Source organism: Plecotus auritus (assembly GCF_963455305.1).
Source record: "Plecotus auritus genome assembly, chromosome: 5".
NCBI lineage: Eukaryota > Metazoa > Chordata > Mammalia > Chiroptera > Vespertilionidae > Plecotus > Plecotus auritus.
Window position 1 is genome coordinate 35,387,903 of NC_137776.1, and position 24,085 is coordinate 35,411,987.

Below are 24,085 nucleotides of genomic sequence, written 5' to 3' on the forward strand. Positions count from 1 at the left end.
CGCCGGCGGGCCCGGCTCCCCGGGGGCTGCGGCGCCCCGGGCTCGGCGGCCCGCGGGCCCCGGGGCGCGGGGCGGCGGCGGCGGGGGGCGCGCGGCTCCGGGCGGGGCGCCTGCACCATGAACTACCAGCAGCAGCTGGCCAACTCGGCTGCCATCCGGGCCGAGATCCAGCGCTTCGAGTCGGTCCATCCCAACATTTACTCCATCTATGAGCTGCTGGAGCGCGTGGAGGAACCAGTGCTGCAGAACCAGATCCGGGAGCATGTCATCGCTATCGAAGGTGAGGGCTGGCTGTCGCGGGGCTTCTGGAAAGCGCGGGGGAGCGGGCTCCACCGGCGCGGCGTGCGCGCATGTGTGTGTGCTTGAGTATATGTACACACGCGCCGGGCCGTGGCACGCGGCTGCCCGGCCAAGTGAGCACTGCAGTGCTTCTTACCCTGCAGGCCGGGCGAGAGCCCAGGGGAGGCCGAGGGCCGAGCTCTGCCAGGGAGGATGGGTAGTAGAGTCTCTCCTGTGAGGAAGTGGCTGGACGTGGTTGTGTCCTGGGTCGCCCGAGTGACCCGACTGGCCCAGCTGATGCCTAGGGGTAGCTGGAGGGATTGGCGCCACCGGGACCGTGACAGGTTACCAGATCAGGGCCCAGCGTCCTGCTGGACGTTGAAGATGTGTTTTGAGAAGTGCTGCTGTGGGGCGTGAGGCTCTGCCAGCGAGTCTTTGCTTCATTCAGGGGTACCGTGGAGGCAGATGAGCGGAGCTCTTGCAGAGTCAGCTCCGTTGCAGGCAGCGTTGTGTCCCGTCCACCTGTCCCTGTGCCTCCAAAGAGTGTTTTCTGTCAAAGTCCTGGGCCGAATGAGAAGGTCCTTACCAGGAGGATAGGGGGTTCCTCAGCCTCAGGGTCTCACGTTCACATTCCTGGAAGCCAGCCACCCTTACTGCAAGTCAGGCAAGGCTGTGACCCTGCAGGAACGGTGAGGCAATGGGGCCTCTCCTGGCCTCGTGTTCTCTTTGGATGACTGGTGGCTCTTATTACTCTGCTACTTGGCTTCTGGATTGTCTCCATTATTCATTTGGTCCTACCAGGATTCGCCCGGGAGACCAGTTGGGATGTAAATGTGGAATGTGGGGTTATATCCCAGCCACAGTCAATCAGCCAGCAGCCTTTCCCCTTTCATCCCTGTGGGCCAGTGTCCACAATACAGAACTGTCCTGATGCAAGGCCAGTAGGGACGCTGTTGAGGGAGGCCCTGCAGGAATGTGTCTGAGAGCCTGGCTGCAGGCCGTCACCCACCACCTCCTCTCCATCTTCAAGGGAGCAGGCATGGGCCATAGGAGGGCTTTGCTTTGGCACCATGCAGTTTGCACCACTAACCCCAGATTGTCTTGTTTTGACACTTGGCCACTTAGGTGGAGAGGTGAATATTGTGGTGCTGATCTTCTTGGTATTTGGCAGCCCCCGGGACTTGAACAGTGGCTGGGCCAGGCTGCAGATTGGCTGGGCGTATCCTTAGAGGGCTTGCTAATTCCCCTAGAGCAGTGGCCGGCAAACTCATTAGTCAACAGAGTGGTAAACCGCTGCAGCTCGTGAGCCGCAGTTTGCCGACTACTGCCCTAGAGCAGTGGTTCTCAACCTTTCCAATGCCGCGACCCTTTAATACAGTTCCTCATGTTGTGGTGACCCCCAACCATAAAATTATTTTCGTTGCTACTTCATAACTGTAATTTTGCTACTGTTATGAATCGTAATGTAAATATCTGTGTTTTCCGATGGTAAGACGATCCTGCTAGTGACCCACAGGTTGAGAACCACTGCCCTAGAGCAGTAGTCGGCAAACTCATTAGTCAACAGAGCCAAATATCAACAGTATAACAATTGAAATTTCTTTTGAGAGCTGAAAACCGACTTCTGCGCATGGGCCACGAAGTTTCAATCGCACTGTACGTGCGCGCCCGCACGTGGTATTTTGTGGAAGAGCCACACTCAAGGGGCCAAAGAGCCGCACGTGGCTCGCGAGCCGTGGTTTGCTGACCACTGCCCTAGAGAATCTGAGCAGTGGTCCAGTCTTCTGTGGGGCCTGGCTCTCAGTGCCCCTGGCCACTCTGTTGGCAATTTGAGATGCTTACAGATTCCTTGAGAGGCAGGGGCTGAGGGTGGCCTTGGGACCTGCCCAGGATGCCGATGGTCAGGTGGTGGGGCAGTAGTGCTCCTCTGGAGCCCGAGCTCTGTTCTGTTGCTGTCAAGTGAGGGGGCACTGTGCCTGTGTGCCTGTGTGCCTGTGTGCCTGTGTGCCTGTGTCGCTGTCTCCCTGCAGCTCTCTCGGGCATCCACCAGAGTCTGATGAAACACTTTGAAAGTCAGTGCCAAGCCCTGAGCGCACCTGGCTGCCAGTACCTCCTGGCTGTGCAGAGCCCTCCAGCCTAGGGTGATTCATGACACCTCATTTTCATTCACCATTCTTGAAGCCCAGCTCCAGGGACGGGGGGTGGGGGGGGGGTGGGGGGGAGGAGAAGTGGGGTCTCGGGCACTTCCAGCAAAGCTATTGATTGGGCTTTCTAGAAAGAGGATGTGGTTTTGTTTTTCTTTTTTTAAGAAAACACTGTGTGGTTCCTGGATGATGGTTTTTGGTAGCTTAATGTCTGCCTTTATGATGTGAGACTTGAGTTCCCTTCTTGGCTGAATCCTTGTCATTTTTAATGAGACTCAGAATCAGTGAACGAGTCCTGCTTGGGGCTCTGACGGTGGTGGTATTTTTCTGTCAGAAAAGGAATGTCTGTATTGTGTCAGAGCTGTTGTTCATTTATTAAGGCTTCAGAATCGTTCAAATATGCTTTTCATTATTATCAGCAATATCACCTTCATGTGTATAGAACTTTATCGAAAATCCTCTTGTACGCGTGATCTCACGGTGTCCGGGAGAAAGTGGGCAAGCTTTGTTTTTGTCAGTTTGTAGAAGATGGAGGTTCAGGGAGATAGAGTGACCTCCTGAACATTCGAGTGGGGTCATTCAAAGTGTGGTGTGAACCAGAGGGCTATCTGAATAGAGAGCCGGGATCAGCAGCCTCCCGAAGCACCTCACACGGCCCTTCTAAGGAAATGTGAGTTCCTGTGTTGTAATGAAATGTCCTCCCACCCTCTGCCAGTTGTTAGATTTGGCTGTGATTTATGTCTGTATCCTTGATGTTCTAGAAATTGAGAAGTTTACTCAATTGTGGCAGGACAACTTTCTTTTTTTTTGGTATGAGAAGAGAACTGTGCACAGCAGTTTTGTGCAGTGGTGTAGGGTGTGGGTTGCCCACTCGAGCAGAGACTGAGAGCAGTGCTGTGGGGTCCGGAGACTGCAAATGCCTGTGGAGGAGCTCTGGGGGGTCACTGCCGTGCACCGGACGGAGCATCACTGGGAACTTCCCACACTCAGGCAGGTCTGCCTCTGTCTGCGAGCCTTGCGGGATGCTACAGCGGCAAAACGTACATCTTTTCCACTCAGGAATGTACATGTGTATCATAGCACATAGTTTAAAATAGCTTGTCCCACCAAAGGGAGACACCTGCCTGTTAGAGGCTGTCCAGCGAGGCTTTCCCCGCCTGTGTGCACACACGCAACATTGGAGTCACACTTACCAAGTTCCCTGATTAGCATAACGTGAGTACGTTTCAGTGGTAAGAAAAGTTTTGAACATGTGATTTCTCATGTTGGCTTGCTGTTCTAACATTTGGCTGTGCCACGATTTCTTTGAAATTTCTCTTTCTCTGGCAGCCTCGGGAAATTTTGCTGTTGGAATGGGGAGTGGCCTTGTCAAAGGGAAGGATGTTTTGGCTAAAGCTCATTTCAAAGTGATTCTAGTGGGCCTGGATTGGAAAATCTCTAATCAGATGGACTGAATTGTATGTATGGTAGTTGCAAGAGCTCACGAGGATTCCCGATACAAGTGGGTCTGTGACTCTGTGTGCAGGCACGGGGAATGGGATTTGTTATCCATCTTGTTTTAAAACATACCTTGCCCCCTGCCCCCAAACTGTTGTGTTTTGTTTTTTCCATATCTTTATTTCAGACTTTGAGAGATCTGTGTCTCCCTCCCCGCTCCCAGTTCTCTGGAGTTAGAGGAGCATTGCTGATGGTTTTCAGATTGACCTGATCAGATTTCTGGGGTGTCCCACAGGGGTGTGGCATGCTGTGAAATGTTAACCCTGCAGCTTGGGTACTCTCCGTGCCCAGAAAAGCGCCTGGAGTGGCCTGCCTCCAGTGTGAGCAGCTTGGCTAGGTCTCCCCTTCTGGTTCTTCTTTAAAAAGCCCGACTGGGGTTGATGGGGTTGAGGTAAATGAGTCAACTGCCTTTCTTGTTAAAGAAAGCTTGTTCTTTTCGGGATAAAGTCTCTGTTTGCAATTGCACATTGTAATTCAGCTTGCCAGCAGCAGAACTGCGATGCCTGATAACCTGGCCAGCTCATTCAGCCAGGGCCCTGCTTGGACCCCCAACCAGCTTTCCAGGCGGCAGATCAGCAGGGACCAAGTCTCCCTCTGGCCCCGCCAATGCTTTGTGTGGCTTTGTTGGAGGGGGCCAGAGAGGTCATTGATGGCCTGGTCCTTGGTGGGAGACCTCTGCCTGGACGCCTGGTGAGGGCAATTGCACACGGGATCCCAGGGCTGGGCCGGGGGAAGGTGGGGCGGGGTTCCCCCTAATCCCATGAAACAGCTCCTTTGTTCAGCATCTGTGCTCAGCAGAATGCTAAGTGCTTAACCTGCATGATGTCATTTCATCCTGGGCAATTTTGTGACATGGATGGCACCTCTGAGGCCCAGACAGTGTAGCAGACTTGCCCGAGAGATGGAGTGGACTGCGCTGGCTCTTCAGCTCCGTGTGAGATAGAAATGGAGCTCCGGGCTGCTCACAGCTCCCGGAAGTCCTGTGTGCAGGCCACCCAGGCGTGTGTCCTGTGTTGGAGAGGGTTTGAGAATGTTGCAAATAACCAGAAGTATCATGTTCTCTGCAAAGTTGCTACCACGGCAACACTTGGGTAGGAGTTTGTTCTCCCATAGAGTTTGTTCTCCCATAGAGATGTATTTCACGTGTCTGTAGCAGGTGTGTGCATTAGGGAACAAACATCTTCCCGCCATGGATGAGCATAATTTGTTCTTGGCCACTATGGAGTGTATTTGTAATTTTTCAAGTTTAATCAAATGGCGCAGGTTTGGGCCTTTTAATTGTTGACATAAATGTCACAGTTTTCTCCTTAAAAATAATTCTCACTTGGCTGTTCGTCGCTTCCAGATTAAATCGCATGCCTAAGGACAGTGACCGACCCCTTCACGTCCAGGTGTCCCCTCCAGCGTGATGTCAGCGTCCGTTCCCCCTCTCCCTGTCACAACGAAGGCCCGGCCCGTCAGCTCCCGTTGGCTTATGTCCTCACACTGCTCCAGCCCGAAGGACTGGGAGCTCTTTGAGGGCAGAAGTCAGTTGTGTTCATTTTTCAGAATTTATTTATTTATTTTTATATTTTACTGATATTTTACAGAGAGGAAGGGAGAGGGATAGAGAGTTAGAAACATGGATGAGAGAGAAACATCGATCAGCTGCCTCCTGCACACCTCCTACTGGGGATGTGCCTGCAGCCAAGGTACATGCCCTTGACTGGAATCGAACCTGGGGCCTTTCAGTCTGCAGGCCGATGTGCTATCCACTGAGCCAAACTGGTCAGGGCTGTGTTCATTTTTTATCTCCTCAGTGACTCGCTGTGTTGTGTTTTGCCCTTGGAAGCTGCTTAGGAATTGTTGGTTGACTGGGTGACTTGCCAGAGGAGATAACATTTTCTCTGGAGTTTGGGTCCTTCTGCTCCTCATTGTTAGTATAAACAGTGTTTGTCCAGTGGCCAGAGTGAGGGCATTTGAAACATCTTGGAGCACAGATGTTAGGGCTGCGCACCTTTGGGATCTGGTGGGTAGCTTGGGTGAAAAGGAGACTTTTCTTTAGTGTACGAAGGGTAAGAAAAAGATCTGCTTGCTGAATCCTGGCAGCTTGTGCAAAAGGTTGGTGTTTCTTTATGCTGGTGTGAGTTTTAGACGTAGGACCAGTTTCGTCCTTAGGGGCAAATGAGGGACAGGCCAGGCGACCGACCTAATGCGGTATCTTTAGTGAAATACTGAGAGCCATGCACCTCAAAGTTGAGCGTGCAGTCAAATTACACGGAGGTCTTGGGGAAACAGATTGCTGCCCCCTCCCCAGAGTTTCTAGTTCTGTAGGTCCAGAGTGGCTGAGAATGTGCTGCGCTAGCCAGATTTCCGAGGATGCTGGTGCTGCTGGCCCCGGACGCACTTGGAGAGGCATTGCTGTGCTGGTAGGAGTCCCAGGGAACCGGGCATCTCTGGGCCAGCTCTCCAGCACTCACTCCCAGGCGGCCTTCCTCTCTCCCTCCCTGCAGGTTACAAGGGAGGCCCTAACCCAGGGATCACACAGCTTGGATGAGTGGAAGAGGTATTTCAACCCAGGTCCCAGGGGCTTCAAGTCTGTGTCCACTCTTCTTCCTCAATGCTGAGCGCCCCAGGAGGGGATGGACATTGTCAAGGGAATCCGGTAGGGGACCAGCTCTTGTCCCATTTCCTTCTAAGTCCCGGTCTGTGGGTCCGTGGCTTTTCCGTCTGGTCTTTAGAGATTGTGGATTTGTAGTGTCCTCTCCTGCCTACTCCCACAGGGGTTGTTCAGAATTCCCTTGCAAAGCAGACCATGCATTTTGTTGCTGCTGTTTCAGAGCTGAAGGAGCATTTCTGTGACAAGGGGGAGCGATGTGTTATTAGCATCGAAACAGGGCTGCTGGGGGAGCCTGAAGGAAGTGAGTCAGGAGGAGGAGCAGTGACAGCAGCTGCAGGGACCTGCAAAACAAAACCTGCGGCCCTGTTCCTCCCACCTCTGTTTTTTTTTGTCCAAACCAAGACTTTTATTTTGTTAAGACCCAAATCCCTTATTTTGCATCCTTCTTTTTTCCTGTGTCCCCTGCAGGTGTTTATAGTGTGTCAGTCTGGCTCTGGCTTGTTTTAACTACTGATTTGGTCTTGTCTTGCATTTCTTAACATTCAAACAAACCCATGTCCCCACCCCCGACCCCTTGCGAGTGCACCAGATCCTGTGAGTCTTTCTCTTAAGTGATTGAGTTTGGCAGAGCGGATCAGGCTTAGTTATTTTTAAAACCCAGGGTTTGGGGTTCTGATCCGGTGCTTAGCTACACAATTCCTTGCCTTTGTTAAGTACCTTTCTCCGAGGAGCAAAATGCAGTCTACAGATGTCTGTCTCTAATCTCTGTAGCATCTGTTATTTTTGTACGGGCGTGAGTGCGAGGCCTTGTGTGCTCTGTGAGCCCAGCCTTCCGGGAGCTCCGAAGGGCCCGGGATTTGTGGCGCCCGTTTTATGTGTGGGGAGCCCGCCTGCACACAGGGCTCTGTGTGGAATGACTTTCCCCAGACACACCGATGACCCGTCCAGGGGCAGGGCTTGCCCTGTAGTTTGGGTCCAGTCCCCCCACCTCCCTGCGTTCCTCACTCACAACTTGACCAGGGCCAAAAGGGGTCTTGGTTAGGTCTGCGGGCTGCGGGGTGGGGAAGGAGAGGGAAGGAGGGCAAACACCATCCCCGCCAGAAGAGGTTGTTAATGGACCCTTTGAATAACCAGCCTAATAGCTTGTCTGTGTTTGAGGTCGGGAGATTTTCCATAAAGAGCAGACTAAATATAGGCTGGAGGGTGGGGACCAGGGCCCAAGGGGGGCTGTCATCACTCCGATACTGTTTCTTCCACTGGTCATAGGAACTCGCCGCCGGCCTGAACAGGTGCCGCCCTGCGCCTGGGAACAGACTGGCGGTGGTGTTTAAGCCGGGGCTCATCCACACATTTCACACTTTTCCCTGCGCGGTGGCGATGGTCTTTTTTGGGCTGCAGTGTTGGAGTATTTGTACAGTGTTTCTACACAAGCAACTGTCTGATCTTTAAAATCGCTCATGCCGTCTGGTTGTCATTAGCTTCATGGTTAGAAGCTGCCTTTTTTTTTTTTTTTTTAAATGGTGGGAAACACTTTTCATGGTTCTGGGAGAAGAATTCCAACTAATTCCCAGCTATGTTCACCAACGATTTATGTTTGGTCTTAGAAATGTCAACATGGAAGAGGCTCTAGCAAATAGAACCATGCTGATTTCCAGCTTAGGAAGTGCCTTGCAGAAGCTACTATTACCGAATCCTCAGATAACGGTCTTGAGGGGAGAACAGTGTCTTTAGGGAGTGAATTTAGTTTTGGTTCCATGAGTTTTAGTTGATACAGACATACTAACTGTGTTGAGGATACTTGAAGGAATTAGAATTTTTTTTTTAAATGAATGCCTACAATAAGACCCACCTTCGTTTTCTGAGTCTTTACTTCTTCCATGGGCTCCGTGTGGGGCCGATGGGGGTCTTTGGCAAGGTGTGGTGTTCCAGGTAAGGTAAGAAGCTTGTGTAATGCAGTAGAAATGGATTGGGGAGAGCTGATGGCACTGGCGTTCAGCTGTTCATGTTTCCACCTGTCCTCTTCTGTGAGGGGAGCATCCGGAAGTCTGCCTGTCCCCCTTGGTTGTTTTCAGAGATCTGGGGTGCTGCTGTGGGCAGTGATTCAGTCTCCTTGTGTTCTGACATGTCCTGCTAGCACAGGCTGGCCAACCTGTTTTTTTTCAAACAAACAAATAAACAAAAACCAAACAAAAGCACTGTTTCAGTTTTAGCCCCGACAACCAAGCCTGAGTCTGATTTCCCACGTATTCTTATTTGGAATTTGGGATTGGCGGATTGAGATCCACTTCAGTCCTCCTCATTGTTTTGGACCCTTCGTTGACATATAACTTAAATAAAGAAGGCGAGGAAGTTTCTACCGACTGTCCCCTGTGTGTACCCAGCATCCAGGTCAAGAACCAGAGGTGGCCAGCCAGGGAGACCCAGCCCCATGGTGTGTCGCAGAGACTGTGGCTTTTGTTGATGGATCTGTTCTACTGTTGATGGGCGCGTGGGTAGTTGCCTATTTTGGGCTGGTATGAATAGTGTGACTGTGTGTATTCTCGTGTGTGCCTTTTGGTGCCCCCATGTCCCGTTCCTGTCTGTGTCTGCTGGGAGCAGAGTGCTGGGGTCTCCCCAGCTGGACACAGCCATCCTAAAACCTCACCTTCCGGCGGGCGGCCCCAGTCTGGAGGGGGGACCTTTCATTGCTGTTCAAGATCCAGCGTGTGACATTCAGGATATGGTTCAGCTGCTGTCTCCTTCCTTGGATTTCTATCGTTAATAAGCAAATATTTAGGTGGCTAATGCATTTCTGGCACTGTCTTAGATGTTAGGTTTTAAAATTTTCGATTGACTACAGACTTCTATTTCCTTGTTAGTTGAATAGTTACAGCTCCCTACGTGGAGCTGGGAAGCACTTCCCTTTAAAATGTGGAGGGTACCATTCCACTGTGACTCCCTGTCGCAGACCTCTGCACTCAGCTGGGGTCCTCTTTCTGGCTGAGCCCAGGCCTCCGGAGTCCATCTCACCACAGCGGTCCTGGGCTTTAGTACCCTTTGGATCTGTGCTGATATTTGAAAGGAAACTCATTTGCTACTTTTAGCTTGAACTGTTCTGTGGTCTTAATATGTACATGCTAGCACTATTCGGTTTATGTTGTTTGTAGCAATTATGCAAAAACACGAAAGAAAAAAAAGAAAAGCTAAGTGTTGCCAACTCTGCTATTCTCAAGGGGCTATTTTCTTTGTTCCTGCACATCCTGGGAACTGCCATTACCGCCTCCCCCCCCCCCCCCACTCTCTTCCCCAAGGCTACTCTCACCACTGAGGCCAAATCTGGGAGCTTTTATAAGAACCCCAGGACACAGATGAACACAGATCCAGGGGTGTGCGCCTGTGTGAACTACTCCAGTTGCTTTACAAATGCAAATATTTATTTTGAGGGATGGGAGTGGGAGGGCCATGTTTATCTTCACTTTGTTTAGTATGGGAAGTGGCTAAGGGAGAATCAATGGGCAAGATGTTATCAAGCACCTACACCGGGCAAAGCACAGTGTTTGAATCTGGCAGGATAGGCAGATGTGTGGAAGCTGAGCCCTTCTGCCAGAGCCCTGGAGGCCACAGCATATAGATAACCAGGCAGCCTGGGAGAGGGAGGGCCGGGAGGGGATGGAGTAACAGAATGAAATGGGTAGGAATCAGGCAGGGGAGGGCTTTCCAGGCTCTTGTGGAATGGGAGTGGGGCATCCAGACTGCAGAGAACTCGGGATGGGGAGGGGCAGAATGAGGGAGAAGAGCCTTGTGAGCCCCAGAGAGCAGGCTGGGAGAGCCTTTCTGGGCAGCAGGAAACTATTGATTATGGATTTCCGTTTGGGGAGGGGTGCACTGGGACTTGCAGTGATTGCCATGCAGGGTAGGAATGTGGTGGGGGCTGTGGGAGTGGGAGTGGCAGGCTGGGTTCAAACCAAAGCTCATGTAAGGGAAGGTGGGGGCCTGGGCAAGGGAGTGGGGAAGCAGAGATGGGTCCCAAAAGGTGTACACAGAGGTTAGCCCTGAGGTTGCCTGTGAGTTTCAGGGTGGAGGGAAGCAGGGGTCGGGACTGAGGTTTGAGCCTGGAAACACACAGGGAGTGGGGGCACTTTAGAGGGGGATTTCTAGATGCCCCAGGATTTGGGTGGCAGGGAGGTGCTCAGCCACACAGGGAAGAGACCCAGGATTTGTAGAGGAGGGCCTTGCCCCTGTGGGATGAGCTTGGATGTGTAGGTTCAGGAGCCCGTATGTTACACAGGCTGAGGCAGGAATCGGGAGCGTACTGCAGTCTCTCCTCTGCAGATGCTTTAACGGGTGTCTGAGGTTTACATCCATTTCGGGAGTTGTCTAGTGTGTGTCTCGCTCCAGGAGCTGAATCAGTCCCAGAGTGGGAGCGGGGGTGGGGGTATATATGACTAAGTTGCAGCTCACAGACCCTGGGCCCTGAGGTCCTGCTTGTCTAGCCAGGCAGTCTCCTGGCTAACTGTGCCTTTTCGAGAACAACACAAGAGTACATGCCACAGATGCTTGATTGATGTATCTTCCATATCTGCATATCTGTATCTAAATCTGTAGCCTTGTTACCTGTCTGGCAGGTGTGGGCATTTTTCACTCCATGGGTTTAGCTGGTAGAGCCAGGTGCTGGGTCACAGTGGTGAACAGGCCATATGCCGTGCAGGGGCAGGGCAGGTGCACGGGGTGGGGGGGAGGGGTCAGGTGGGGGGCTAGGAGAGTGGAGGCTGTGCTGCTGGGAGGAAGCCCTGTTTGAGAAGACAGGAAGCTGATGACATTTGGGGGGTCATTGATCTTGCCTCTGCAGGAGGCCTTGGAAAACTCATCTCTCCCCAAAGAAACCCCACTGTGTTCACACCAAAAAGCCAGTTTCCACTAAGATAATTTCACTTTCACCCAGGTATCTTAGCCTGTATTTGTCTTTCTGGTCATCTTATGCTGGGGAATAAAACAATTTTATATATATATATATATTTTTTTTTTTTTTCTGCCCACAGTCTAAATCCAGAGCCCCCCCCCCAAACTCCCAAAGCCCCCACCCCACTTTTCCTGAGCACCCAGCTCACCTGGACAGTCTGAGAGGGGCGCTCAGGTCATGGGCAGCGGGTTTGTGCTTCTCTCTGGAGCCTTTGAGCTTTGCCGAACGGGAGCTGGTCCGGACTTTATGCCGGTGCTGCTTTTCCTGACAGCGGTTCAGAGTTCCACACTTCGAGGAGGGAGCCTGTGTTTTTTCTAGAATCCCAGCTCCTACTTGTGATGGAACAGGGTGAAGTGGCACACTCAGATTTTTTGATTTGCAGAGCGCCTGCCTGGAGATCAGAGGCACTCAGTCTGCTGGGGAGACCAGCTGTCCTCCATCCACCAATGGAGACATTGGGGTGGTTGTGTTGAGTGGGGCGTGCACAGTAAGAGCGTCAATGAAGCCCTCCCCACCTGAGGATTCGGATCCCTGTGGGTCCGCCCAGGTAAAGGGATGTGCCACAGGGTCTGGGAGGAGACATTTTGCTATGAAAAGAGATGAAATTTGGTTACAACTCAAGGAGGGTCTCTTTTTCTCAACATTTTGTGATTAAGTTTTCAAGGCCAGAGAAGAGTTGAAAGAACATTTAGAGTGAACTCTTACATACGCATCACCTTGATTCTCCACTTGTGAAATCTCCCTGTCGACCCAGCAGGTTATTTAGCCAGCATTTCTGTGGAATGCACAGTTCTCCGAAGCTGATCTGGTTTTGTCTTGGAATCGAAAGGATTTCTGGAAACAGTGCCCGCCAGTCTTGTGGCTCAGACTCCAGGTGCCATGCTGGCCCAGCGCGGGCAGGGTGCTCATTAAGTATGGACCGAATGTGAGGTGTCTCATCCTGCAGGGGATGTGGGGTTAGCGTGCGCTTGGGAAAGAAGGACAGCTTTCTGTTGTGTTAATCTTGATACAGTTCGAACTTGGACGAAAAGGGAAACTCTAAGTAGAATTCTACGGCCGTGTGTGTGTGTGTGTGTGTGTGTGTGTGTGTGTGTGTGTGTGTGTTTTGGGAGGGCAGCCCCTCTTTGGGCCTCGGTGGTTTTGGGAATAGGGTGGCCCAAAGTCCTCTGTGTCCCAGAACTTGGGTTTTGGGAGTAGCTGATGTATTGACATGGGACTGACATTTCCTCGTTGGAACATGTTAACCATGCTCGCTGCCTCGAAGCAGAATGATGTCATGGAAGATCACAGCCTTGGTGACTATGTGGCCTGTGGGGGACAGGCTCCCTAGCCTGGGGAATCCAGGACAGGCTCTTGCCTCAGTGACATGCTGTGGAACCCTTGGGAAATGCATGTGACCGCTTGGGCCTCAGTTTCAGAGGCTGGAATCCCCGGGGTTAAACCTTTATTTCAAGGTTCCTCCTGTCTCGGAAGTGACTGCCACTACCCCATCTATCGCTCCTGGGTCCCTGAACTGACCTGGTCTGGTGTAGGTGGGGCAGGGAGGGTGAGGAGAGGTTTTGGTCAGAAGAGGCCAGATTGCCCCAGGGTTGTGTGTTGAATTGTTTCACCTGCAGTTCTCATTTCCCAACCAACAGAGTGAAATTCCACTCAGTAGAGTAACATCCAAAAACAGGGAGGAAACATATTGTGTGCGTGTGTAATCCATGTAGTCTGTGGACGGTCCAGCACCGTGTGCCTCCTATAACGTGCACACATGTTGAAAGCCTCCTTATAACATCTGAGTGTGCAGGGTCTTCTGGAGGAACCTGTGTCCCTGCAATGTCCTCTTGCCAGACATAGGGAGAGACAGTACGTGGAACTGTGTAACCCTGGGGATGGCATGTCATTGTCACTGTCACCAGCAGGTAGTAATGAGGTAGGGGTGATTAAGGAGTCTGTACAAGTGGAGGTCTGATGGGAGGTGTTAAGGCAGATCCTGGAAGTCTAGTTCAGTGTTAGGGAGGAGCTTCCAGAATCGGAGTTATCTCCAGGGTGAACTGGGAGCTGAATAATAGTGCGATTCCTATCTCTGCAGTGTTAATTACAATGTTAATTACAGAACCTGATTAGGCCCATATTCCTGTTTCCCAGACTGGGCCTAAATAGAAAATTCACTTCCGAATTTTCTGGGTTGCTTGTGCCAGCGATGACCTCACAGTGGGCTGGTAGTCTCCTGCCTCCTCCTCACCCGACCCCCTGCCACTCTCCCCACATCCTGCCCAGAACTGGCCCCTGTCCATAGGGCCTTTTGGGGGGACTGAGTCAGCAGATTCCTTCTCAGCATCGTCTCTCGAAGTCTTCACCACAGCGCTCTGCTGCTGTCCGCATGTCACGGGGCGTCTCCAGGACATGCCAGGTTATGCTAGACAGTCGGCTCTCAGCTTTCTCCTGGACTTCAAGTGGGCTTGGCTCATGGCTTCCACCCCAGATTTCCATTTGAATGAGCCATTGGGTCTCAAATCTCCTGCTAGAACCTGGCTTTTAATTTCCATTTTGTCATGATCATCTCTTCAAACTCCAAGCAAGCTTTTAGGTGAGGGGAATTTATGTCAAAATATATTTCACTTGTCACCTCTTTAAGTGCAACTAGAGGTTGAGTTTCTAAAAGCTTGGAGGCTCTGAGGGTCCTTCCCTTTCCCCCACACTCTCACTTTCTCACCATTACCACCCCCTCCCCAGAGTGGAGAAAGCTTAACTTTTGAACCTGCCCCCTGCTGATGAGACAAAGATGCTTTCACTCCAACAGGTTAGTTTATAAAGACTGCTCTAACCTCATGCATGCATTGTCAAGGTGGAAGGGGTTTTCAGATGGCTTGCCTGTCCATTTCTGAGGATAATTTCAACAGTAGGCAACCACGGTTCTCCTTATGGCTTGACTGTCTCCATGTGTTAAAGGCCTCTTGTTTCTGAGTTTTATCTTAGATCAGAGATGTATGCTTTGTCCACCACCACTAGCTGGACTCCCTGGTCATCTCTCTCTCTCCCTCTCCCCCCCTCTCGTTCTCTCCCTCCCTCCCTTCTTCCTTCCCTCCCCCATCCCTTCCTGCCACACCTCTCCTTCCTTGCCTCCTTCCTTCCCTCCCTCCCTCTCTTCCCCTCCCCCTCTCAGAACCTTAATGCCATTTATAATAACCTGTGTGCATGCATATGCCCCCCCCCCTCCCTCCACTTCCCCAGAGAGCAGGAGCAGGCAGACTCCTCTGTCGTGTCCCTAGAGCAGAGGCCTGGACTTGGCTTGTGAATGGGATGAGGATGGAGACATGCGTGGACCATCTTGGCCCATAGTGCTAGAGGGCAGAATTCTCCAACCTGCTGCAGGCACATGCTGGTTTTTACAAGCCCTGCCTGAGGATTCTGTAGGAAGGTACCGTGCACTGCTAATTGCAGTGAACTTTCCTGGAGACTTGTGTTGGAAAGATCCATTTCCCATGGTTACTGTTACCTTGGCTCTTGTTACATAACTGCTGTTAGATTCAGATGCAGGGCTTTTAAAGCTTGGGTTCCAACATTTACACACACACACACACACACACACACACACACACACACACACGACTTAAACTGTGATGATTGTGATAGTGCCTTTTGGGGGCTTTCTGGACAGAAAAAGAGGACATTTGATCAGAAACGTGAGTTTATTTGACCAAGAATTTCTCTCTTGGTTTGAAACGTGGTGTCTCTGAGAACATTCTTGGTTGGGAGCTGTCTGTCATAAGCTGCATCCACATGAGCAGGGCCACCCAGACTGGAAGCCACCGTGGGAAGCCCGGCCTTTACTCCTGCTTTCCTCCACCCTAATCCAAAGTGATCTTCTTTATTCCCCGAAAACATGGGGAGATGAGCGGGGGCCAGGGGGCTGAATGGACAGCCGCTTAGACAGCGACCCCAGCCACCTAACTGACCAGGGAGCTCAGTGGGGGCTGTTTTCTTGCTCTTTTCTCTGCATGCACCACAGTCTCAGCGAGGTTCCAGCCTTTTCCCCCAAGTGTGAAGGGCACTGGAGCAGCCTTTCTTTCTCTCCCTCCCTCCCTCCTTCCCCCACCCCGCCCCTCCCTCCCTCCCTCCTTTCTTCTTTCAATATATTTTTATTGATTTCAGAGAGGAAGGGAGAGGGAGAGACAGAAACATCAATGATGAGAATCCTGCACGCCTCCTACTGGGGATCGAGCCTGCAACCCAGGCATGTGTCCTTGACCGAAATCCAACCTGGGACCCTTCGGCTGATGCTCTATCCACTAAGCCAAACCAGCTGGGGCTGGAGCAGCCTTTCTGATGCTCTCTCCTGAAAGCCTCCAGGCAGCCAGGACACTCGCGCTGGGCCGACTCCTAGGGGCTGATTCTCTCTTCACATCTTCCAGCTCTTTAATTGGGGATTATTTGCAATCACATGTGGTAGTTTTTATGCTGAGCGTCTGTACCTCAAAAGGCTCAGTGAAGCAGCTGTTTGGAATCCGTCCTATGGTCGGAAGATGGCCAGTCACTGGGCTCCTGTATGCCAGGCCCAGTGCTCCGTGCTGACGGGCGAGGAGCTGTGCGCCCTCCTCCTTGCAGTGGTCTGTCTCCGATTTTAGTTACGAATTCCTTTTTAGGAAGAGAGGACATAAGCAGCTACTTACAAATGCCAGGCGCTGTGAGGACGGTTGGGGAGAGGCCGGCACGAGGCGGTGCATGCGGGTGGGGCATGCTGGCAGGAGTCTGGTCCCCCCGCCCCCCCGCCTATGATGCTTTAATGAAGCAGGAAGGCAACATCTCTGATCGCCCAGGTCTGCAGAGGGGCTGGGGAAGTCTCTGTGGTCTGCACCCACTGTAGGTTCCAGTGTGAGATTTGAAGCCACATTCCCTGTCTTTTACTCTGAGTTTAGAAAGCACAGAGCAGCTGCTGGCTTCCTCCTGCTCCGTGGCTCAGGTTGGCGGTCCAGGGACACTAACCAGCGGTTCTGGTGGTCTGAGGAGGAGACACAATGGCAGGCTCGTGTTTGGGAGCGGGGAGACTTTCCAAACAGCCTTTCCCGAAAATCTGCAACACCTTTAATCCAGGCTGGTTGATACTTAAATATAAGCCACACCAATCATGTGACATTTTAATAATGGAGATGCTAGCAAGCAGTTAATGTTTAGCTCGTACACACAGAAGTGACTTCCTCTGAGCTATAATCACCACAATGGGGAGAGATGGATGCCCTGGTAGTGAAAGTGATTCCCCTGATGTCACCCAGAGCCAGGTGGCTGAGCTGAGTGGCAGAGTCCAGGCCAGCCCGACACTGCTGGGGGGTGTGGGGTGCGCATCACCTGGGTGGATCGGGCGGGTTCGATGGCACCACCCTTTTCAGAAAGGGCCACCAGGGATGAAGAGAAGGGCATGATCTTGTACTTTGTCAGGACGGAGGTTCCCTGATTCCTGGCCAGTGCTCTGCCCACAGCATTCCGACTGGGGGGCCATCTACCTTCAAGGTGTGGGTTGGCCATGCTTCCGCACCTGTGCGGGGAGCTGACCACAGCACCTTGCTGTCTCCAGGTTAGTGAGGGGCAATGAGGCCTCGTACCTGGGAGGCTGGGAAGCATAGGTGCCGGCTGTGCCCCCGTTTCCAACCTGGCATCGAACAGTGTACGTGGTGTGCAGCACTGCTACCTGCGAGGTCCCACCGGAGCAGTCCTCCCCTGCGTAGGCAGGACTCACCGGGAGCCGCGTGACCCTCCTGCGATAGGTCTGTGGCTGGCACTACCGTCAGGGTTGTTGGTGAATTTTATAGCTGCACTGCTCTTTCTGCACTCGTTTTGTTTTATTCTACACCTTTACCGAGTCATGAGTTAGGTGAGGGAAAGCACACAGATTGGAAGTCTACAATTTAATGAGTTTTGGCCGAGGTGTACACCTGTGAAGCGGCGGTCAAGACGCCGAGCATATCCATCTCCCAACGTCTCCGGCCTCGCGACCAGCCCTCCTGCCCGATCTGCTCTGCCACTGCAGAGAATTTAACAGAAACCGAGTCACAGGGTGACAGGCCCTTCTCTGTGTGGCTTCATTTAGTCTGTGTGCTCGTTTTGAGGTTCATCCATATCCTTCGTGTTCTCTCACTGCTGAATGGTCACCTGCTGTGTGGACTTCCCGCCGCTGATTCTGTTGATGGGTGTTGAGCTGTGTCCAGGGTCTGGCTTTTATGTAAAGCTGCTGTGCACGTTTACGTACCGTTTTTTGTCTGGGTAGGTGTTCCCCCTTCTCTTGGGAGACGACGCACAGTGAAGTGGCTGGGTGCATAACATGATAAAAACTGCCAGACTCTTCTCCACGCTCGGGGTTTGGTTCTACACTCCTGCCTGCTGTGTGGGGTCTCCCGTTTGGGTTTCAGGTCAGCAGGCCACTGGCAGCGATGATGGGGATAGCGTCTGTCCTTTAGAAAGAGGGCTTGGCAGCCGGGTCTCACGGGCTGTGAGGTGTCTTGTACTGATGGGTTGGGGTAGAGGCCGGAAGAGGCCACGTGGGAAAGAGGTGTGACCTCCTCAGGGGTCCAGGAGCCCAAGGGGGAGGAGCTGTGACCACATATGTTCACGTTTGTGAAAATCAGACCTCCCAGGCTCTTATAAAACGACTAAAAATTAGCACCATCTGGGTGAAGTCAGCATTTGGAGTTGTGGGCACAGGGAGCGGACACTGGGGTGTGGCCGGCAGAAGGCCAAGGCGGATGTCCAGAGTCAGGTGTCGTGGCTCCTCTGCATCATTGTGACCCAGCCTCAGCTTCCCTGCTTGTACATCCAAGTGTTTGGCCATGACCTGTGATTCTTAATGACGGGCGGGGGCTGTTTTTGTTCCCCGGGGGACATTCGGCAGTGTCTGGAGAAGCTGTTTGTCACACTTTGGGGAGGGAGGTGTCAATGGCATCTAGTGAGAAGGGGCCAGAATGCTGCTACACAGCCCGCGGTCACTGGGCAGCCAGGCTCCCCTCAGTGTTGCCCCGCCTCTGCGGCCCTTTCCAGTCCTTGCCTGCAGCTCAGTCTGCGGGGTTCCTCGGCACACGTTTCCTTTCCAGGTGGGACCAGGCGACATTGTGCGAAGGCGCGTGCCCCTGCGTGCTCCCTGGGACTGAGCCCTTGGTGAGGAAGGACGGCCCATTCCCGGGTCTAACCCAGGCCCTGGGTACGGGGAAGCCAGGGTCTGCATGAGCCTCATCAGCTCTTTCTCCCCTAAGTTTTCTAGAAATGGGCTCCCCAGTGGGGATGCCACTTTCTCTTCGTCTCCTCCAGGTGTCGAGTAGGCAGCACCTGCCCCCCAGCTCTTTATGACTAACAGCTGCCTGGCAGCCGTGCACAGGGCAGTCCTGACAGACTGCTTTGATAATGCACCTCCGAGAGGCTCAGGGAAGTTACTCACCGTTCTGTGCCAGGAGCACAGTGGAAACTTTGCTATGCAAATCTTGTTGGGGACTCCACTGCATGGAGCGGTCCCTCCACAGCCTGTTACTTACGGGGTGGGGAGAAAGGCCCGGCAATGTCCTCCTTTTCAAAGACGTGCTCACAGTGGGGTTCAGGGTGTCGGGGGAGAGGGCACATGCTGCATCAACCGAGTGCTGGGAGCCAGCTTTATCTTGTTGGGAGTTGGGTGTCAGTTGTCTTACTTTTGGGGGAAAATACCAAGGATGGGAAATGCTGGTTCTGTTGCCATGGGAATAGGAAGCTCAGCCAGGCTCCCCCATTCCTGCTTTCCCTGTGGACGAGCCCTGGTCCTGCTGCTGCACAGAGTCCTCTGAACCGGTCCTGCCGCGGCTCAGCTCTCCTGTGTCCCTCAGGGCCACCTACCTTTTCCTTCTCGCCTCCCAGAGAACCTGCCCTGTGCCCCCCTCTTCAGGGAGTTCAGATACATGAGTGAAAATCCTCCTGTTAAGTGCTTTGGATGTTATCAGAGGCATGCGCCGTGCCGTTAGGAAGAGTGAGGGGTTCGTGGCTGGGCTGGCCCCGTTGCCGAGTGGTGGGTTCTCGGGGACAGCACCGCTTGGAGCCAGGCCCTCCTGGGTCTGCTCAGGTCCTCCCACGCAGCTGCGGGCATGCCTCTTCAAATCTGGATTGCAGTCTTATGGAGCCTGTGTGTACTTTTCCAGTTCCAGTGTGGCTTCACTAGCTTTTCCTCGGCACCAAACCATCTCAAAGGTTCGAGATCATGGGGTGTGAGCATGTATCTTGTACCCTCCCCTCCCCCATGTTCTCAGGGCTGCTTTGATTAGGCAGCTGGTGTGTGAGGAGTGGCCTTCCCAGTTCCACACGCACAGGTGTGTTCTCTTCCTGTTCCCAGCACCTGTCCGTGGCTGGCCGCTGGCCTGGGATCTGACCTTAGGGCTGGAAGCCTTTCGCGTGGTGGTTCTTGAACATGTCCCTGCCTCCGAGTCACCTGGACAGCATGTGAGAACCGGCTGCTAGCCCTGCCCCAGAGGTTCTGAGTCAGGAGGTCCGGTGAGGCTTGGGATGTTGCCTCCCTAACATTCCCAGTGCTGCTGCTGCTGCTGCTGCCGCTGGATTCCCACTTTGGGAACTGCTGCTCCAGGGTCTCCCAGACCCGGTGTCCTGGTCGGACCACAGCAGCATACCTGACGGGGTTCAGCAGCCTCAGGAGCATTGCTGTCCTGTCCTGCCCCTGCATCTGGACCAGCCAGTAGGCCTTTCTCAGTTAAAAAACCAGACGCCTCCCACGCTGATCCTCCTTGAGAATTGTTGCACTCCCCCAAGTCCATAATGATTTTATAGCTTTTCAAGTGCTGACAGTGGACAGCCCTTGGATTCTGTCCAGGTGCCCTACGATCGGCCGCACAGGTTGCACTTCCCCTGCCTCTTCAGCTTGCGTGTGACAGACATTCATGTTCACGTGATGAAACACAAGTGGTCCTCGCAGGTCTCACCTCCGTGTGAGCATCTGTGCTCAGATGTCCCCGGATGCTGACCTGGTGATTCATGCTCCACAGCTTCCTAACCCATAAATAGATTCCAAAACAAATCTGGCCAGGCCGTGCCCTGCTTAAAAGCCTTTAATGGCTCACCAGGGCTTTCAGAATGAAGTTGAAATTCCTGGCCTCACCCCTAAGCCCTTTTAGAACAAGTCATGGGGTAAATAAAGACATGAATAGGGAGCTGCCTTGCTTTCCCCCCCTGGGGCGGGGGGGGGTGCAGGGGGTAAGGAGGGCTCCTTGTGATGAGCCTGCCTGGTCTTGCCCCTCCCCGGGGGCACCTGAACTGCCCGTTTGGGTCCTGCCTCTCTTTTCCTAACTCTACTGAGGGAGATAGCAGTTCAAGTGTCACTCTCCCTGGAGGCCAATCAGATGGCTGCTGACAGAGAAGCCAGGTGTGTGCCTGTGCAGGTTGTGTAATGGTGGGGTCATTCGTTTCTCCCCAGCATGGGCTCTGAGCACTCAGGGACTGTGGCTATGGGACCACTCCCAGTATCACCCAGGCCAGCTGTGTGGTGAGAGGGCTATGGGCCCTGACCGGTGAGGGTGGAGGGATTAAGCGGTGGCCTTGAAAGCATCTTAACCTCAAAGGGCCCTTGTGTCGCAACAAGGACCATATCTGGTGTATAGCACACGCATTCAAGGTCAGCCCCGGAAGAAGCTCATGGCAGGTGGTGATCAGTCAGCGAGGCCGTGTGCCAGGACTTTGGGCGGGGCTGGGAGTGGGTGGCCGTGGCTGCCATTTTAGAAATTGCCTTCAGAATTTAGGGCACACACAAAAAAACTTTTCCTCCGCAGTTCACATGATCTCTGCCTTAAGCAGACATTCTTTCCATTGGAACAGTCAGAATTTGCTTACTCCCTGAGTTGGGGAGTATGGATAATTAGGGTCTGTTTGGGACCGTGGTTGAAAACATGAGAATCCCATTCTGGGTTAGACAGGTTGACATGGAATTTACAGAAGGATGTGGGGTGACTCTGAGCAGGGCAGGCCAGCATGAGAACCAGGCCAGGGGATGGACTGAACCAGGGCCCCTGGAGCGGTCCAGGGAGCAGGCATGCGTCGCTATCTTCAGGGCCACACACTTCTCCTCGCCACCACGTGGATTTCCTGTTTCCAGCGAGTGCCTGGTTGGCTCACATTCAGCCACCTTGACTGGCAGTCCTCTCAGGATGTCCACAGAGAAAAGAGGGGCCGGTCCTCAGAGGCTAGTTGAGAAGCTGTCTCCAGAAGCCAGGGATGTTGATACCGAGCAGGTGGAACAGCGTCAGGGTAACCCACTGGCGAATGGGCACAGGCTGCCCTGTCAGCACGAGATGCCCTTTGTGAGCCAGGAGCGTGATTTCGTGCACTTGCCCAAGTCTACCATTTCCTAAAATTCTGCATGAAACTGTCCTGTTGCTGTGGCAGCGGGCATTTTGCAGTATTTAAAAGAGAGTGTGGCCGAAACCGGTTTGGCTCAGTGGATAGAGCATCGGCCTGCAGACTGAAGGGTCCGGGTTCGATTCCGGTCAAGGGCATGTACCTTGGTTGCGGGCACATCCCCAGTGGGAGGTGTGCAGGAGGCAGCTGATCGATGTTTCTCTCTCATCGATGTTTCTAGCTCTCTATCCCTCTCCCTTCCTCTCTGTAAAATATCAATAAATTATATTTAAAAAAAATAAAAATAAAAGAGAGTGTGATGGGTTCATTGGTCACTTTTGACACAGATGCTAATCTTTCAGGTGTGCAGACTGATAAGCAGCTTCCAGCATTTGGATTACTCTCTGCACATTGAAAGGGTAGACATGCAACATATGGGAGATGGGAAGATGCCCGAGGACAGTGCTGCCTTGTGAGTCTCCGTGGAAGTGAGATACTTTTTAGAGTGGAGGTGGCTGAGTCATAGGCGACTCGAGGGCCTCCCAGGTGCTGGGGGAGCTGCTGGGCTGTGTGTGGACTTGGCAGACATCTGTCCTGCGATGGCAGTAAATGCTGGGCCACCAGCGCTGAGGATGGGGTTCACACGCCTGCCCTGCGGCTTTGCTGCTGCTCACGCAGACAGGGTGGTTCCCACAGGCACACACCTGCCTGCCCGCCCTTCCTCTGCCAGCCTTTGCCGTCGCAGCGCCCATCTTCCTGTCCCCCCAGGGCACTCGGCACCCCATTTACATTCCTGTATGGCAGTGCATGCTTGTGGGAGGTACGCCTCGCCTGATGTTCTACTCTGCTCCCCAACCTGGAAATAGACCCGACCCTCTCATCCCCAGAACATGTTACTCGAACCTTCCTTGTGGTGTTCTCTGCTTCTACTCAAGGTGCGACTACTGATTAAGGGGCATGTACTGTGGCATTTAAGGAGCATCTTTGAATGAAGTCTGGCGCTGCTGCTTTTGAGCTGTGTGCCCTTGGGGCGGGGGTGTCACTTGAATTCTGAGCCTCAGTGCCCTAATTTACTCCAGGGAAATGAATGTCATTGCCTGGCGCCTGTGGGCTGGTGTAGTTGGAGCTATAGCTCTTCCCGTGGACCGCCCTCCATCTGGCTCCTGTCACAGCTGGACACCCTCCGACAGATGTTTGCTCCCTCAGGACACGTCAGGTTTTCTCCATACTCTGAGGGTCAGTGGAGTGGATGTGAGCCTTCGAGAGTAGGCTGTCCTCCTCCACTGGGTCGCTGCAGGGCTGGGGGGTACACCCTCTGTAGGGTGGTTGACCTGAAAGTCGCTGTGCAGGTGCTGGTGATGGGCAGTGGCAGGCAGGTGCATCCTCAGTCCTGCAGGGCAAGAATGGCCGGGCAGGAACACTGGGGGGTATGGGAAGGGCCTGGTGTCTGCGTCAGTCTGCAGGGCTGTCCTGACAAACCAACACAGCCTGGGGGGCTTATGCAGTAGATGTGTTTCCTGACATTCTGGAGCTGGCGGTCTGCGAGCAAGGTGTCGCAGGGTTGGTTTCTCCCGAGGCCGCTGTCCATGGCTTGTGGCCGAATACTTTCTCCCTCTGTCCTCACCTGCCTTCTTTGTGTGCACAGCCCTGGTGTCTTTGTGTGCACAGCCCTGGTGTCTGCCTCTCTCCCATATGGATACCAGCCAGGCCTTTGGGTTAGGGTCCCACCCGGATGACCTTAACTTTATCTTCTCAAAGACCCTATGTCCACATACAGGCATATTAGGGGTTAGGGCTTCATATGAGTTTGAGGGGGGAGACACAATTCAGTCCACTACACTGTCCTTCCCTGCCCCTGCCTCCTCCATCATCATAGGATTTGCTGATGCAGCATCGCGATGTCATTATCCACTGCGATGGGGCGTTGTCTGCACGGCTGGGTCAGATGCTGCTGCTGGGCAGGTGGTTCAGCGTCAAATTCCAAAGCGAGTGGAACTAGGGAACAGCCAACTTCTGAACCTGAACTGAACTGTGTCCCTTCTATTTTTATTATAATTTATTCTTGTAGTGTCTTTATGTACATTATATGTGATGGTATATCTAATTATGCCTACCTCATAGTAATTTATATGTTTATCTTAATTGAGGTTGCAGAGACCGATTTTTATGGGGAAAAAGTAACAAGTGATTTTACAGCTTTAAAATGTGTTTAAAGCAAAGCAATGTGTTTTTAAAAACAATATATAGATTATGAAAAAGATACAATTCTGTTAAAAAGAGAAGCCTAGCCCAGTG

The 24,085-nt window shown here is 52.8% G+C and overlaps 1 protein-coding gene across 7 annotated transcripts in view; it reads left to right on the forward strand.

Annotated features, from left to right (window-relative positions):
- Positions 1-24,085, forward strand: part of AGAP1 (ArfGAP with GTPase domain, ankyrin repeat and PH domain 1) — a 418,249-nt gene continuing 394,164 nt past the window's right edge. For 4 of the 7 annotated variants that reach the window (XM_080670321.1, XM_080670313.1, XM_080670322.1 and 1 more), the window contains exon 1: positions 2-280. In XM_080670321.1, coding sequence (XP_080526447.1) covers positions 118-280 — 163 coding nt within the window. In that variant the 5' untranslated portion in view covers positions 2-117. Of the gene's footprint in view, positions 281-24,085 lie in introns of all 7 variants that reach the window. The other 3 variants (XM_080670319.1, XM_080670320.1, XM_080670312.1) reach the window with 1 other exon arrangement.